Genomic DNA, 19600 nt, shown 5'->3' with positions numbered 1-19600 from the left:
AAAATAAAATAATCAGAAATTACAAAGAATAGTCCATGTGCATGTAAGAAAAGTTAAAAAGAAAAGATATAGCAGAGAAGCATGTGCTAGATGTTGAACTTTTCAAATTATGTATCAATTATAACTGATTTATATTATGCTCTGATGAAAATTATCATTCTTCTTTAATCCTTTTGTCAACTATATCCTATACACCTATGAGTTAAATGTTGTCCTCGGTGAACTCAATCCTCTTCATCACTTTTACTTTATTCCCTGGGAGAGGCAAAGTGATAGAACAGAAAATTCCCCAACTCGAAGTCAGGGGTCATAGGTTTGAATCTCAGCTCTTGACTCCTGACAGCTGTGTGAACAGGGTAAAATGCTTCAGCTTACTCAGTCTCAATCTTCTCATCTGTGCTATGAGAATGCTATTATTTGAACTGCCTCCATCACACAACTGTGAGGAAAGACATTCCTAAACCCTGAAATAGTGAATCAGGTAGTATTAGGACTCTCATATTTCAAGTACAAAAGTAACTGGCTTTTCTCAACTGCAGCCATTTTCCTTCCACTAGCTCCAAACCATGCTCATCTTTATGTGCTTTCCTTCCCTATTATAATATGAGCTGTTTGAGGGTAAAGATTATTATCCTGGCTTGTATTTATATGTATAGTACTTAGCACAGTGCATATAACATCATATATGTTAATCAACATTTTGTCTTGATATCTACACCTAGGGAACAAAATAGGAATTAATTATGCAAGGACTTTAGGGAACAGGGAAAAAAAAGACAACCCCATATAACCCATTTCTAGAAGCACTTTCCGTAGTAAGAAACAGGAAAGACAGTAGATACTTATCAACTGGAGAATTGTTCAAGAAACTGCAGTAAATGAAGGTAATGGAATATTACTCCACTTTAGGAAATTATTCATGTAAAGAATATAGAGAAGCATATGAAGTCAAAAACTGGTTTATGTGATGGTTAGTTTTGCCCACCTGCTTTTTTTTTCTGTATTACTCTTTGCTAGAAAGGTTGACTCAGGGTAGGGAAGGAGGAAGAAGGGAATATATTTGTAAACTAAGGTGATATAAAACCAAAGTATTTCAATGAAAAATATTTTAAATGCACATAAAAGATGATCATGATGATAATGATAAACAACTTGTTTTACCCTCAAAAATAAAATAAAAACCTTGGGGCATTAGGTATTCTGTGTATGTGTGTGTGTGTATCTGTCTATCTCTCTCTATACACACACACACACACACACACACAAATGTTGGTGTATATGTGGGTATATATTAAGGAGATATAGATATAGATATATATGGAAATATGGCATATTTAAAATAAATGAAGATTCAATTTCTTCAAAGGAAACAAAGTTGTCCCTGGGCCTTGACTGGCCAAAGGGGCTGAGGTTTGATCTTCATCTCTCTTGATGCAGTTTCTTAGTCACCCAAAGACATAAAGGGCCCACCTCCTTGGAGTCTGGGCCCTTCAGATATGGGGTTCAGATCCTTTGAAATTGGCAGATGCCCCACCCTTAGCAACATCATAATACCCTGACCTGCAGACTAGATGGGTTTCCATATGGAGATAAGGATGAACACATATACCTAAGTTAAGTGCTGAATATTCCTTCAATACTATTGCTAAGTAAAACTCACTTTGACAACTGTTGAATGACTTATGATTACCTCATTTTGTTCCTATATTGGAACTAAACTAACAGGATCAACCCAACCTGGGTCACACCCACCCCAACATAGTAGTAGGCTTCCACCAGTCACGGACAACCATGGATCAGCGCCTTGAAGAACCACAGGTCACAGTGTGGCTGTGCAGTCTGATACGGGAGCCGCAGCTCCTGCCACAACAAGGACATCGGAAAACTGCGCTCTCTGTTGCCCATCGGTTCCTGCGTCTCATTCGTTTTTCTTCCTCCAGAGCTTGAAGGCCCACCCCAACATAGATGAAAATTAAACCCATGGTAACTAATGCGTTCACCAAGTAAGAGAGTGTACAGAGGAAAGAGGGACACAAGCTCTATGATACACTCACAGTTAGAAACTGATGCAAAGAAAACTGACAAGGAGTGGTCCAACAGGCAGGAGGAGAAGCAAGAGAACAGCGCCACAAAGACCCAGAAAGGAGAGAATATGAAGAAGGAGAAGGTGGTCAACAGTGTCAAATGTTGCAGAAACATCAAGAAGGATAAGGACTGAGAAAAGACCATTACATTTGGCAATTAAAAGATTATTGCTAACTTTGGAGAAAATTTCAATTAAATGATGAGATTTATGATGAGCCAGACTGCAAAGGGTTGAGAGAAGTGAAAGGAGAGGAAACAGAAACAAATACAATTTTTTCTAGTTTTGTGGAAAAGAGGAGAGACAAAGAGCAATAAATAGCTTCAGGGCCTAATTAGGGCTTCTTAAGAATGGGGTAAACTTTGGAGTATTTGTCTATAAGCAGCAGGGAAGCAACCAGGAGAAAGATTAGGGAAAGAGGGCATGAATGTGGAGGCAATAAACTGGAGAAATCAAGATTGGTCTTAGTAAGAAAAAAGGGCTTTCTCTTCAACACTCATGGGATAAGGACAGAATGGCAGATGATGTCAAGAGGTTATAAGAGGTAGAGAAGAGGGACCTCAGAAAATACTTTTGCTCTATTTAATAAGGTGAAATACTCAGTTAAAGGGGTAGAAGTGGTATCAGAAATTTGAGAAGAGAAGGCTTGCAACAGCCACTCTGGGGAATGAAAGAAAGAATTAATTAGAAAGAGGAAAAAGGTTTGGTCTTACTTGTTCATACTGAGCAAGACATAAGGGGAGGCAGGACAAGGAAGAAAGGAAGACAGATAAAACTTAATGACAATATTCATTAAAAGTATTCAGGGGGTGGCTAGGTGGCACAGTGGATAGAGCACCAGCCCTGGAGTCAGGAGTACCTGAGTTCAAATCCAGCCTCAGACACTTAACACTTACTAGCTGTGTGACCCTGGGCAAATCACTTAACCCCAACTGCCTCACTAAAAAAAAAAAAAGTATTCAAAGTTTTTTAATCTCATGGGAATGATTCTCATGACTTTATAGGTATGTCATTTTGGCAGATGAGAAAGGACTTGGCATGATATATAAGCACCTGTTACATGCTAGTCACTGATTCTAACAACTGTGAGAGGTAAATGCTACTATTATGCCCATTTTACAGTTGAAAAACTGAGGCACTGGCGTTAAGTGACTTGCCCAAGGTTATACAACTAGTAAGTATCTGAAGTCATATCTGAACTCAGGTCTTCCTGATTCCAGGCCGAGTGCTCTATTCATATCACCTAACTGCCTGAGTTGGAATAGGAGGTAACTTTGGATATGGAAATGCCTTCTGGCAATGCACACCAGGAACTTATTATTATTAACATCTGAGAGTTAGCTAGAAACAAAAAGGTGATTAAATGATTTAAGGAGGTTCACACAGCTAAAATATCACATACAAGCCTAGACCATGGTCATTTTAATTCTCCCTCTCAGGTCCGTGATGAAATAATGGGATTTAGCAGATAACTCAAAGACCCACCTGAAGATTAATCTATACTGATTGAATCAAGTGAGGGTGATTGACTGCTGATTAAGCCTACTTCAAGTTACTTGGATTTTAATCACACCTGGCTATCCCTTAAGAAGGTATTGTTCTCAGAAACTAGACTGTGAACTCAACTTGAGAACACCTTCAAAGCCAATGGATTTGGATGACGCCAACCAATCACCTTGAAGCAGTGTGTAAGGACCGCCTCTGTTTCAGATCTATAAAAAGCTTCCACAAACAGCTTGCTAGAGAGTTCCTGATTAAAGCAGGCTTGTGGAGGAGGACTTCAGAAAGAGCCCAGCCAGGCTGGAATTCTAGGCTGGGTAGGACTTCTTTTTCTTAACTCCTTATGAATACCTCTATGCTTTGGTGAATGTTTGATGCCTAAGGACTGGTGCTGAAGCTTCTGATTTGGGGCGACCACAATTTAGATTTTAAATATCACAGGTCTGATATATTATATATTTAATGTATGTTGAAGATTTTAAAAAACAAAACCTTATACAGGAGTCATACTTCACAACTATTAAGTATTTAAAATAATGTGATGATGTAACATTTTAAGAAATATTTTATTAACAGGTCACAACAGACATTTACTTCAATTATCAATCAATAAACATTTATTAAGTGCCTACTATGTACCAGTCATTATGCTAAATCCTGGGAATATAAAAGGAAGCAGAAGACCTGCCCTCAAGAAGCTTACAATCTATTGGATTTTAAATCTAATTTACTTGCCAATATTCTCCACATTCAGCACTGAGGTCAGTATTTAATTCCCAATGAATAAAGTTGATTATGCCATGTTCACCCAATGTGAGTGAGATTTTCCCCACCCCTTAGTTATAAGAGATTTAAAGGGATTTAATTATGATACTAATCAGCATGTTAACTAAAAGTTGTGATTTATTATATTTAGATATTTTATTGTATTAGTAAATTAAGTCTTTTCTTTCTACTCAACAATGTCAGAGGATGTTTTCCAATATTAAGCAATATCAGATGATATTATAGTCAGCAACATATTTTAGAAATCACAAGTGATATGCTTGGCTGAAAGGTCATGCATTAAAGTTATGACCATATGTTCAACGAAGGGGTCATGCATCAGAGTTATGACCCTATTGCTGCAAGAAGAATGATAAGGTTATTGGAAAATGACGATGACTTTGTCATGGAGGCAGTTTCAATATTTTCTAAAAATAATATTTGCTAAGCAAGTAAGCTCTGCAGGGATATAAAACCCTGTTGAGTCCTTAGCTCGAGGTCTTTCAGGTCCTACCCCTGACTGACCGGCTTTATTGTGAGATAGGCCCTCTCTCAATAAACCTATTTTCTATGGCTTGGAGACTTTACTGTTTCTTTTCCTTCATTGGACTTAGAAATTTTTGTGACACCAACAAATATCACTCTGTAATACCAACTTATGGAAGTTCATATATATACAGAACTGTCTAAATTAAGTCTATGGTTTGAAATTTCTTTCCTTCCAACCTGTGAGGTAGATAATGTGTTTTGGTTGGTTTTTGTGGTTTTTAAAAAATTATGGCTACTACTGTGCTTTGTAAAATATTGCTATTGTATCAGTTTTGGCAGTAAGCATTTATTATTAATTAATATTATGTATACCGGTAAAGGACTGACCATGTGGCAGTTAGCACAAGCAGGAGAAAAGCCCCAGACTCATGGCTACTATGTTCCATGCACTTTGATAATGCCTGAGGGTAGAAACAAAGTCAAAAAACAGCCCCTTCTCTCAAGGGGCTCACAGTCTAATGTGTGAAACAACATATAAAAAAGATATATGCAGGATAAACTGGAAATCATCCCAAAGGGAAGGTACCAATTTTAAAGAGTATTTAATATAAAGACTTTTTGTAGAAGTTGGGACTTTAGCTGAGACTTGAAAGGAGCTAAGAATTGCAGATAAGAAAGGAGAGAGTTTAAGGTAGGGGACCAGCCACTGAAAATGCCTGAAGTCAGGGGTGAAATATCTAGTGCTCTGATCCCATAGGCCAGAGCATCTTAAACTTTTTCCATTCATAACTCCTTTTTGCCTGAGAAATTTTTACATGTCCCCAGGTATATAGGTATATAAAACATGTATACGTAACTTTTTACTGTTGCCAAATTTTTCTCAACCCTGACATTTAGTTACCCACAGTTTAAGAAGCTTTACTATAGGCAATAAAAGACTACTAGGGTTAATGAATAGGGAGATATCATGGTTGGACTTTTACTTTAGAAAGATTATTTGACATTGATTACCTATTAGTTCTCATGAGTTTAACTGTCATAATTATTTTCATACAGGCAGCTCAAAAACCTATATATTGAACCCTATTCTTTCTTCTAAGTTTAGTCCCACCTTACCAACTGCCTTTTGGACATATAAATTAAATATGCCCAAAATAGAACTAACAATAACAACAACAAATAGCATCATATCACACTTTAAGGTTTGCAAAGCACCTCACAAATGTTATTTTACTTTATCCTTACAATGACCATAGGAGGTAGATGCTATTTTAATTCAAATTTTCTAGATAAGAAAACTAAAGCAGAAATAGATGAAATCATCACTTCTTTCCCAAATACAACCCTCTTCCAAACTTCCCTGTTAGACACCACCATTCTTCTCAGGTTTCTAATATTAGCATCCTCTTCCTCACTATCTCTTAATCCAAACATCCAAGAAGTTTTCAAATCTTGCTGTTTCTGCCTTGATGATCTGTCACATCAAACACTTCTTTTTAGCCACACCATTGCCACTTTATTTTAGGTCCTCATCACCTTTGGCCTCAATTATTACAATAGCCTCCTATTAGTCTCCCTGCTTCAAGTCAACCCTACTCAATCAACTCCAAGGACTCCTTATACCCTCTAGGATTAAATATGAACTCCTCTATAACTTTTAAAGTGCTTCACAACCTGGACCCAATTTATCTTCCCTGCCTCATTGGATATTACATTACTCCCACACTAAGAAAACCAGCAAAACAAGGCTTCTTGTTTCTCAAAAATGGCACTTCATTTCCCATCTCTGTGTTTTTGCACTGGATTTCCCTCATATATTTCTTCATCATGTCTTCCTCATAACCTTTTTCTCTTTCTTTTTTTTTTTTTAGTGAGGCAATTGGGGTTAAGTGACTTGCCCAGGGTCACACAGCTAGTAAGTGTTAAGTGTCTGAGGCCGGATTTGAACTCAGGTACTCCTGACTCCAGGGCCGGTGCTCTATCCACTGCGCCATCTAGCTGCCCCCTTTTTCTCTTTCTACAGTCAATCAATAAATATTTATTAATCAACTACCATATGATAGACACTGGGCTAAGTACTGGGAATACAAAAGTCTCAAAAGACACATGCTACCCTTGAAGAGCTCAGAGCATGAGATATAGCTCAGTCTCCACCTTCTAAATGAAACCTTTCTAGACTCCCAATTCCCTCCCCCCAACTGCTTCTGCCTTTCATCCTTAACTACATTGAATTTAACAACCTAGAGTTACATGTCCCTCTTACTATGCATAGACTGTTATGTATGTCTAATGTTTCCTTGCTAAAATGTAACCTCCTTTTGATTAGCAATTGTTTCATTCTTTGTATCTCGAGTGCCAAGGACTGCATCCTGCACATAATGGGTGCTTTAAAAAGGCTTGTTGATTAATAGAATAGATAATAATTGGTGATGAGGAAAATCTACAAACTTTTACCAGGAATAGGCTTTCCTAATATTTATCAAAGGGATATACCAGATGACTGCTCAAGGTCTCTTTAAAGCTTATTACTTATAGATTCATGAATGACAGAATCTGGGGAGAACTAAAAGATGGGATAGCTGAACCCTTACCTCCTCCCACCAAAAAACCCTTTACATATCAGGAAATAGACCAAAGAGATTAATTATCTAAAAGCCCATAACTAATTGGTGGCAAAGCTGGAATTAAGATGAAGGAAAGAAAGGGATTTTTTAAAATGATGTATAAATGAAGGACTTTTAAACTATTAAACCTTTAAGGGCTAAAGTATGAACCTACTGCCTGATTTTTAAGCAGAATATACTAGATGGGAGGATCCTTGCATCCTTTCCAAATTAAAAAATGTCACTCTATTCTTTTCTCTGAAAATAGGTGACTAAGATAGGAACTCATATTATGACATGTTATTCTTATTGTAGCAAGCATTGGGACTTCTTAAACCTTTGTAATTTCCTTTTATATGAGTCCCAATATACTCTTTCCCCAATTGGAAGAAGCCAACAAAAACTGTAATTTTCAGGTGAATCTTCTCAACAAGTTAATTGCCAATGCAGTTATCTGCTACAGCATCTATTCAGTCAGAGAAAAAAATCTGGATGTTCATATTGGTATGTTATTTTTGTGTTTAACAACTAATTTTGAGCGATCATAAAAAAGACCACAAATAGTCATTATAATACTGTTTACAATCCTTTCATCTAAAGTCATACATATCACATTCTATACAAATCTTTAGATACAAACAAAAAAAAATCCATCTGCCAACATATTAAGCAGAAAGAAAGAAAGAGAGAAAGAGGCAACTGTTTCAGAAGAGGTCACGCATAGAGGAGCAATTTCACAATAAAAATAAAATGTTCTGGTAAGAAAAACAATGAAAATAAGAAATCTGTATTGCTCAGTATTTTTTGGCACTGCTCCAAATTGTCTTTCCCTCCTCTACAAGGTAACTGCTATCCAAGAGATTGGTTCTCTAGGACAGAAAAATATAGCTCATATGCTCACTAGAGAATCTTTCAGATATGGCAGAACAGTGACTATCAATTGAAACTTGATTCTTAGCTCTTAAGGTAATTTTAATTGTGTAGTGTTTTACTTCCTGTTAGATTCTTGATTCTATGCTAGCAAATATTATTTCACTGAAGAAAAATTAAATTTTAACCTCAGACTTCCTACAAGTTGAAGGTATATTCTTCAGGAGACAATTTTTTTTATTAGAAAAGGTGGCAAATATTTTTAACCATTTTAGTGCACACTAAATTTGGTTCAGTGTCATTACTGTATAAAACAGAAAAGATGACACCAAAAACATGGACTATAGGAAGATACATGTTTCTCAGCTTGCTAAGACATGGCATCTGTGTTTAGAGTGCATGTGGATGTACTTGGTGAACCTGTTCTGACTTCATAGATCTGGTACCTGGGACTAATTCTTTCCCTAAGTACATTTGTCAGTTTGGGAGTTTGAGTTATATATGGTTTATATGTCTAACCTGAACACACAAAACAGTTAAGGAACCAATTTCTAGTTCATTTCAGGATATGTAGCCCATCTAAATGACAATCAGAAAGCCATTTAAATTTAAATCTTCCTGATAACCACTTGCAAAATACATAAAATTCTTATTTATCATCATTATTCAAAGTATACATGTCACACTATAATAACTATATCTTTGTTAACATCCTACTTTGATGACTGATCAAGTCAGGAGGTGACAGGGTGTCCTTGCACTACAGTGCATGGTTTGTCAGGTTGTCCCAAGCTGGAAAGATTTCATATAAGGTCCTGGTGATGCACTGTGTGCCAGTCGTCTGACAACCAGCTAAGTTCAGAGAGATTTATTACTTGAGTCTAGTCAAGAGTAATAATGTTTTTTACCACAAAAGCTCTCAAAGACCATCCATTAAAATTATAAAGGGATAACAGTGCACGAAAGCATGGCAAATACTACACAAATGAAATTACAGATGGCCTAAATACTGAAATATCATGATCTGAATACAGAATGATGCATTCTTTAAACAGTTTGTTTTGTTTTTAATACATTTTATGGATGCCTTTGTTTTTATGTTATTGTCACTCCTAGAGAAAAAAAGAAAGACAACTTTCTCTTTAGATACATGAACACACCATCCCAGCCCCCACCCCTCCAGCCTCACAACAAAGAAAAGCAAACCAAAACATCCTCACTGGTTAGCCTGTCTGACAATATATACAACAGCTATCTTTCCTTGTCCGTGCTTTGGGAACTTTCAATGATTTTTCAATTACTTAAGAGTTTGACTTCTAGTAATTTTTTTCATTTTTTTTCTTTTTTTATGTTTTCCCTTTTTCATCTTTTTATTTCATTATTTGTAGCATTGTGTGCATTGCCCTTTTGGTTCTGCTTATTTCATTATGTATCAATTCAGACAAATCTTCTCATGTTCTTCTAAACTCAATCAACCAAAAGACATTAATTGCTTCCCATGTGCCAGTTCTGTGCCGAGCACTGGGGAGACAAAGAAAAAGCTAAGCTTAGATTCTAATAGAGGAAGAAAACATATACATAAATCAGTACATACAATATGAATACAGAGTGGATGGAAGACTTCCCTGGAGGATAAGGGACTAACAGCTAGGAACACTGGGAAACATATCTCCTGGAGGAGGTGTTGCTTGAGCTGAGTCTTGAAGCCATTTTCATCAATTCTCACTGTAAATTAATATCTTAATACATAGGCACTTTTTTCAGCCATTTCTAAGTGAAATGGGCAACTACTTTTTTTTTCCATTTCTTTGGTAGTAAACTATGAAGCTGCTATGAATAGTTTAATGTACATAAGCCTTTTGTTTCTATCTTTGACTTCCTATTCTTAAAGAACATATCTAACATATCATTCCCTTGCTCAAAAATCTTGAATGGCTCTCTACTTCCATTAGGATCAGATAAAATGTGATCTGCTTGGCATTCAAGTCCTTCAGAATCTGACTTCACATCTCTACAAACTGTTCATACGTGACTCTCTTTTACAAACTTAGATCCTGATACATGGGTCTACTGGCTATTCATTGTGCCTGGCTCCCATGCTTGGAATATGGTCCCTATTCCTCTGAACTCTTAGAATCCCTGAGTTCCTTCCAAGTTCAGTTCAAGTCTTTCTTGATCCCCTTGTGGCTACTTCCTCCACAAAAAAAGGACCAGGAATTTGCTTTATAAACATTTTCAATGTACTTATGTGTATACAAGTCAAATCCCTCAATAAAAGTCAAAATTTTTGAGAGTAAAAATTGCTTAATTTTTGTCTTTTATTTCCAAGGGCCAGCCTAGTGCCTGGCACATAATAAATGTTTATTGAATGATGATAGCATATGTGCAATCATGTGCTTGCTAAATCATGTGGTATGGACAGTTTAATCATTGTTCTTGTGTAATTCCACAATAGTACCCAAATTAGTACCAGGTTGGAACAACAAACAACTCCAACACAAGCAAAATACACTACTTTTTAAAACTTATTTCATATTAATTTAAAAATAAACGAAACTTTTTTTAAGGGTAGGAAATGTGGTTGTTCTACATTAAAATATTTTGATATAATTTAAAGATTGGTATTATTTTTACAAAAGGCTCCCATGTATTCTAGTGAATTTAATGCTACTGAAGCCAAGAACTTGGGTGATAATCACTGATGGCAAAGACACAGATATTGTACCTACCTTCGTTAGGTGAATGACTCCTTTTGAAGTAACGGAACAGCCCATAAAACCAACATACTGTAGTTCAGGACAGTGTTCAGCGAATGCTTTTACTGACTGATCTGTCACCTGTGTGAAAAATATGGAGAAAGTTATTATAGATGACATTCCAAGCTGCTCAGAACAATAAACTGTAACAACTATTGATCATTAGCAGTGACATTCTGATTCAATGCAATTAATTAAAAACTAAGATAGGAAGGAGAAAGGTAGAGTGCCTATCATTTGGGAAATGGCTAAACAAATCATGGTATATTCATGTAATATCATTTTGGGGCTGTAGGAAATGGAATATTTTAAGAGAAACCTTGGAAGACATGGATGAACTGATACAGAATAAAGAGATAAGAACCAGTACAATAATTTATATAAAAACAATACTGTAAAGACAACTTTGAAAGGCTTAAGAGCACTGAGTGATGCAATAACCAACTAAATTCCAGAAGAATCATGGTGAAATATGCTACTTACTTCCTGATTGGTAATGGTCTCAAGGGGTAAATTGAGATATGTACTTTTTGGACATAAGTAATGCAAGAATTAGTTTTGGTTGACAATGTACATTTTTTACAAGAGTTTTAATAAACCTCCCACCAATCACTAGTGGGATAGTGTGGGAGGGGAAAATTTAGAAAAATTAAAATTGCAAAAAATACTCTATGGCTAGTTTGAGGTTTTGTTTTGTTGACATGTTTCAATTTGTCTCTATAAAGCCTATATCACAAATAATTATGAGCTTATAGGTGTCTTGTGTGCAAATGTGCTTTTTACACATGTTTTGGAGAAGACCCTTCTTCAACAACACCAGAAATTTAGACAACTATTTTGGATGTTTAAAAATGCTTCAATGTCACTCTTTTTTCTTTATTTTCTTAGCCATTCTATCCCTAAACTCAGATTTCTAGCACCAACCCTACCATCTTGCCTTGTAACATAGTAAAGCAAAACAACTTCCCACATTGGGCATGTCTGAAAATACAAGTCATATTCTGAATCTTCAGTCCATCGCATCTCTGTCAGGAGGTAGTTAGCATGTTTCATTAGCAATTCTCTGGAATAGTCACTGGCCATTGCTATATAACACAGTTTTATTAAAGTCTGAAATGTTAAATGACCACTATGGAAAATTCAGGAATACCAAGAACAGTATATATTTTATTGAACTAAACTAATTTTGTTATTTAGAAGTTTGAAAGTCTATAAATGAAATATTTTGTCATGATACAGTAATACAACAAGGATATATATAGAGAGAGATAGTATAATATGTAATATAGAGTATTTATATATGTATATATAGAGAGATAACATGGCAAGATGAATAGAGTGCAAGACAGACTATATATATAATACTATATAGAGAGAGATGTACATATGTGTGTATATACATACATATTAACTAAACAGTCATACAAAGTATCCAACAGTTGTATTACACTAGTTTTTAGAAATTTGAAATAATAAAAACAAAAAATATAAGAATTGTTAGAGACCTTAAGAAATCATCACCTAGTCCAACTCTTTTCTTTTCTAGATTAAGAAACTGAGACCTAGTTACATGGTCAGGATAATATGTGTAATAAAAGGAGGGCTGTTGCCAATAAGCTTTACTCCCACTGCAATATAAAAACACAAAATAACACTTTGTGATATTACTGATCATACAATCATGGATTGAATGCTGGAAAGGACCTCAGAGGCCATCTAGTCCAAATTCTTCATTTTATACATAAGGAAACTGGGGCCCAGGGAAATTAAATGATGTGACTAGTCGTATCACTTATTAGCAGTAAGTTCTGAGGAGGGATTTGATACAAAGTCCTCTAAATATAGAACCAGTTTTCTTTATGTTGTTCCAAAGGGCCATAAAATTTTGCAAGAACCATGCCTTTAGCTGAAAAACTAGGCATAGTACTTTAAATCTATGCAACACATATGCATATAGAAGAATTTAATTTACATCTATGATGTTTCAGGAACACTAAGAATAACTCTATATAAAAATATTACACATAAAAGCCTACCACCAGGGGATATGGAGAAACAAGGGCAAAAATAACCTGCAATGATGTCTTATGTTTATGAAAATGTTTTCAGCACAGGTTTTTAATATTTTAATAGTAATGAATGTTTTCTGGGTTGAATATATGAAATTTCACAAAAGCAGATGACTTTATTTTTCCAAATTTCAGCTTTAATCACAAATGAAATAATATAATCAGTTGTAAGTCCAAACACAGACTCTATATGAAAACAGAATGTTTTACATATTCATATTTAATACTCTTAAAACAAAACTCAAAACAAAATTAAAATTAAGTTACATGTTTTTTCAGCATGTCAAAGTATCTCCATAGCTCACCAAGTAGCAACCACTTCATAGCTTATAAAAACTTATTTCCCAGGCATACTGGGAAGATTTCTTATTTTCTTTCCTTCCACAGAGAAACCTTTATAGTTATATCTGTACACCATGTAAGCACTTTAACTCCTTTCTTAGTGTCCATGATGGACAGTTATTTTATGTTCCTTCCTAAATAAGTAACATCCACGTGTACTTGATTATACTATGCCAAGATGATTATTCATTTATCTTTCTCAAATATATTAAATATATTTGAGACTCCATCAAAAAGGGGAAAAAGTTACTTAAAGCTTTAATAATAACTAACTATCCAAGTCTACCTTAAAATCCTGGGTAACTGTTACACCTTAGAAAGGAAGGCATAAGAAAGATATATAGTATGGGAGAGCACTTTGGTATGATATAATTTATATATGTGTGCATATATAAACTTCTTTATTTACATTTTAAAATCTAAACTGTCTCCCTCCTCTCCCCACCCACATTAGAAAAGGCCACCATCTGACATAGATATGTATATATGTAAAATCATACTATACATACTTCCTATTTATCAATTCTTTCCCTGGAGGTGGATAGCATCTTCCTTCATAGGTCGTCTGTAGTTGATCTGAATATTTATAATACATAGAATAGCTTAGTTTTCACAGTTATTATTCTAGAAATATTGCTGTTAATGTTTACATTGGTTCTGCTCATTTTGCTGTTCATTATTTCATGTATGCCTTTCCATGTTTTTCCAAAATCAACTTGTTCGTTTTTTCATACAGCACAATAGTATTCCTATCACAATCATATACAGTTTTGTCAATCACTTGGGGCAGGGAGGGGAGGGAGCAGGGGTAGCAAGCATGTCAGATAAAGCAAAAGGAAAAAATAGATCTAATTACAATAGACAATAAAATAATATGAATACTAAACATATAGGTAATAAATGATATAGTATCCAAATTCTTAAAGAAGTGCAATGAGATACTGAAGAAAACAGACAGTAAAACTATACTAGTGGGGGACCTCTACTCTCCCTCTCAGAACTAGATATATCTAACCACAAAATAAACAAGAAAGAAGTTAAGGAGAGGAATAGAATTTCAGAAAAGTTAGATATGATAGACCTCTGGAGGAAATTGAATGGAGATAGAAAAGAATATAACTTTTGACTCAGTGATACGTGGCACCTACACAAAAACTAACCATGTATCAGGGCATATAAACTTCACAATCATATGTACAAAGGCAGAAATGCTAAATGAATCCTTTTCAGATCATAATGCAATAAAAATTACATTTAATAAAGGACAGTAGAAAGATATTTAAAATTAATTGGAAACTAAATAATCCAATCCTAAAGAATAGGTGGGTAAAAGAAAAAAATCATAGAAATAATCAGTAATTTCATTAAAGAGAACAACAATGAGACAACATGCCAAAATTTATAGGATACGAACAAAATAGTACTTAGGGGAAAAGTTATATGTCTAAACACTTACATAAAAAATAGAGAAATAAACCAATAAATTAGGCATGCAACTAAAAAAAAACTAGAAAAAAGAACAAATTAAAACTCCCCAATTAAACACCAAATTGGAAATCCTAAAAATCAAAGGAGAGATTAATAAAATTGAAAGTAAGAAACCTATTGAACTAGAAACTGGTTTTATGACATACCCAGTAAAATAGACAAACCACTGCTTAATTTGATTTTAAAAAGGAAAGATGAAAACCAAATTACCAGGACCAAAAATGTAAGGGTTTATAAATTCACCACCAATGAAGAGGAAATTAAAACAATTATTAGGAGTTATTTTGACCAATTATATGCCTATAAATTTAAATATTTAAATGGAATAGACGAATATTTGCAAAAATATAATTGCTCAGATTAACAGAAGAAATAGAATCCTTAAATAATCAAATTTTAGATAAAGAAACTGAACAAGCCATCAATCAATTTCCTAAGAAAAAAATCTGCAGGGTCAGATGGATTCGCAAGTGAATTCTACCAAATATTTAAAGAAGAATTAATTCCAATACGAAGTAAACTATTTGAAAAAATAGGCAAAGGAGTCCTACTAAATTTCTTTTACAACAAAAATATGTTGCTGATACCTAAACCAGGAAAAGCTAAAACAGAAAAAGAAAACGACAAAACAATTTCCCCAATGAATATTGATGCAAAAGTTTTAAATAAAATACTAGTAAGGTGATTATAGCAATATATCACAAGGATAATATACTACGACCAGGTGGGATTTACATCAGGAATGCAGGCTGATTCAATATTGGGGAAACTATCAGCATAATTGACCATATTGATAAAAAAAACAACAAAAATCATATCTCAATAGATGCAGAAAAAGTTTTTAACAAAATGCAAAACCCATTCCTATTAAAAACATTACAGAGCTTAGAAGAAATGGAACTTTCCTTAAAATGATAAGTAGTGTTTATCTAAAACCATCAGCAAGCATTATCTGTAACAGCCTTCCCAGTAAAATCAGGGGTGAAGCAAGGATGCCCATTATCTCCACTATTATTCAATATTGTACTAGAAATGTCAGCTATAGCAATGAGAAACTGAAGAATTAGAATAGGCAATGAGGAAACAAAACTATAACTTTGCAGATGGTATACTTAGAGAATCCTAGAAAATCAACTGAAAAATAGTTAAATTAATAACTTTAAGAAAGTTGCAGGATACAAAATAAACACACATAAATCATCACCATTTCTCTATAATACCAACAAAGATAGAAACAGAAATTCCATTTAGAATAACTTTAGATAATATAAAATATTTGGGTGTCTACCTGCCAAGACACAAGAAACATATGAACACAATTACAAAACATTTTTCACACAAATAAAGTCATATCTGAACAACTTAAAATATACTAATCACTCATGGTGAGAACAAGCCAATATAATAAAAATGACAATTCTACCTAGATTAATTTACTTATTCAGTGCCATACCAAACTATCAAAAATATATTTTATGGAGCAAGTAAAAAATAATAACAATTCATTTGGAATAGGAAGGAAGATGGCCTAGCCATACCAGATCTCAACTCTATTACAAAGTAGTAATCATTAAAATAATCTGGTACTAGCTAAGAGATAGAGTGGTGGATCAGTGGAATAGATTGGGTATATAATACATGGTGGCGCAGTGGATAAAGCACCAGCCCTGGATTCAGGAGAACCAAAAAATAAAAAAAAAAACAAAACACAAAACACAAAAACAAAAAACAAAACAAAACAAAACAAAACCCTTCTGGGAGAACTAGAAAGCACTTTAGCAGAAACTAGGTATAAACCAACATCTCACACTGTGTACCAAGATATGGTCAAAATGGGTACATGATTTACACATAAAGGGTGATACTATAAGCAAATTAGGGGATTATGGAATAGTTTTCCTATGATATCTATGAATAAGGAAACAATTTATAACCAAATGAGATACATTGTGGGATGTAAAATGTCTAATTTTAATTAAATACAATTTAAAAATTTTTGCACAAACAAAACTAATGCAGCCAAGATTAGAAGGAAAGCAGAAAACTGGGGGAACACTGTTATAGAATGTTTTACTGATAAAGACCTCATATACATATATGTATATGTATATATAAAACTGAGTCAAATTTACAAAAATATACATCATTCCCCAAGTGATAAATGATCAAAGGATATGAACAGGTAGTTTTCAGATGAATAAATCAAAGTTATCTATGGTCTTGTGAAAAAATGTGCCAAATCACTACTGATTTGAGAAATGCAAATTAAAATATTTCTGAGATACTACCTCACACCTATCAGATTGGCTAATATGACAAAAATGGAAAATGACAAATATTGGCATAGATACTGATACATTATTGATTGAGTTGTAAACTGACCCAACTATTCTGGAGAGCAATTTGAAACTATGCCCAAAAGGCAATAAAATTGTTCATACCCTTTGATCCAGAAATATCACTACTAAGTCTGTATCGTAAAAATATTTTTTTAAAAAGGAAAAGTACGTATATGTACAAAAATTTTTATAGCAGCTCTTTTTATGGTGGCAAAGAATTGAATATTGAGTAGATGTCCATCAAGTGGGGAATGGCTGAGCAAGTAGTATATGATTGTAATGGAATATGATTATACTATAAGAAATTATAGGTAGGATGCTTTCAGAAAAACCTGGACTTAGATGAACTGATTGATGCAAAGAGAAATGAGCAAAACAAAGAGAACATTGTACACAATAAGAGCAATACCGTACAATGATCAACCATGAATGACTTATTCTTAGAAATACAAACTACCAAGACAATTCTGAAGGATTTATGATGAAAAATGTTTTATCTACCTCCAGAGAAAGAACCAATTGAGTCTGAATGCTGGTTGAAGAATACTTTTTATTTTACTTTATTTTTTCCATGACTTTTTTTTTGGTCTGTGTTTTCTTTCACAACATGACTAATATGGAAATGTTTTGCATGACTACACATGTATAACCTATATCAAATTGCTTGCCTTCTCAATGAGAAGGAGAAAGAGAATTTGGAACTCAAAATTTTTTAAAACAAATGTTAAAAATTGTTTTTAAATGTAATTGAAAAAAGTATGTATGTGCATAGATATATTTATATATGTTTAATTTTATACACACATGTATATATTTACAGTGTCCAATTAGAAGTCCAATTAATATTTGTCCAATTCTAGTCCAATTCAGGACTAGAGCTTGGAGGTCAAGAGGTGATAACTTGTATATAGAGAGTTGGGAATGATGTGCAAAAAAGATGATAATTAAAGCTATGTGAGCTGATGAAACAACCAAAAGAGAGTATATATGCGGAGATAAAATGATGGTCCAACATGATAAATTATTGATGGTAAATTATTCATCTACTTGTCCCTGGCCTTTACTCCCTCAAAGTATTTTCAGGAAAAGCAGAATATAATTTGTATATGAACTACAAAAAGTACTGCCTCTGAGAAAGAACTCTATCAAAATATTTAATACAGGACTTTTTGTAGTAAAAAACTGGAATCAGTGGATGTCCATAGGTTGTAGAATAGCTTAATAAATAATGACATATTAATGGAATGAATATTATTGAACCATTAAAATGGCAAATATGAGGAATTGTGAGAATGTTGCATCACTGTATAAAATGATGTAGAATAAATATATATAAGTACAATATGCACAATGGTCACTATAATATAAAGCAACACTAAAAGGCAGATCAACAAAATTAACAGTCTTGAATCGTAGGATCATGGATCTAGAGCTATATGGTACTTCATAGTCTATCAATTTTGCATATGAGGAAAATGAGCCCAGCAAGACTAAGGTACCTGTCCATGGACCACACATGTAGGAAGCATCAAGGATGGGATATGAACTAGGTACATAAGGAAACACAGTGAACAATGTAAAGGAGCAAAGTAAGGCATAATCTGTCAGACGAGGTCAATGTGTCATTATGTTTTACTTAAATGCTCTTTGGTTTAAGGAAGGGTTGTGGATAGTGGGTATTTCAAATGAACCAATCAACAGACTTTTATTAAATGTCTACTATGTACCAGGCATTATGATGAACATTTTTAAAGCATAAGTAAAACATGACAAAAAATGTTTAAGTACTACCTCTAAGTCACATCTTTTCAAACATTCCTTTCCGAACAATCCAAATTAATTATACTTTTCTGAGAATCTAAGCAGATATCACCTTGTATTACAGAAGAAAGGAAATTAAAAGACAGAAAAAAAAGAATTTTATCAATTTACATAACAAAAACTCAGAATATAAGATTTAAAAGTAGAAAGCTGATGATAGTCACATTGCTAAGCACACAGGATTTCATTTTAGAAGGGAATTTTCAAATGTTGAGAGCACTATGATGTTTACAGAACAGAAATGCAAGCTGGGATTTTGTCAAACTTAAATGTTCTACAATTAAGTGCCTGTTATTAAATGCTGGGTTCTGCAACTATAAAAAAATTTTTTAAATTATCTTTGTTCTCAAGGAGCTGAAATTCTAATAGAAGAAAACATGTTACAGGTATGGTATGTTTTGACAAGGCTCTATTACAATCAGAATCAGAATGAGAAGATAATCCAAGGGCATTAGTGCAATCGAATACTCTGTTG

At 34.0% G+C, this 19600-nt stretch overlaps 1 protein-coding gene across 1 annotated transcript in view; it reads right to left on the bottom strand.

Annotated features, from left to right (window-relative positions):
• The window catches only part of FBXL17 (F-box and leucine rich repeat protein 17), a 519745-nt gene that overhangs the window by 377324 nt on the left and 122821 nt on the right, over positions 1-19600 (bottom strand). Inside the window, exon 5 of the mRNA XM_043986707.1 lies at positions 11040-11147. Coding sequence (XP_043842642.1) covers positions 11040-11147 — 108 coding nt within the window. The remainder of the gene's footprint in view (positions 1-11039; positions 11148-19600) is intronic.

Source organism: Dromiciops gliroides, chromosome 1, assembly GCF_019393635.1.
Source record: "Dromiciops gliroides isolate mDroGli1 chromosome 1, mDroGli1.pri, whole genome shotgun sequence".
Taxonomy (NCBI): Eukaryota; Metazoa; Chordata; class Mammalia; order Microbiotheria; family Microbiotheriidae; genus Dromiciops; species Dromiciops gliroides.
Note: the sequence above shows the minus strand (reverse complement) of the source record. Positions and strands in the feature narration are given on the sequence as shown.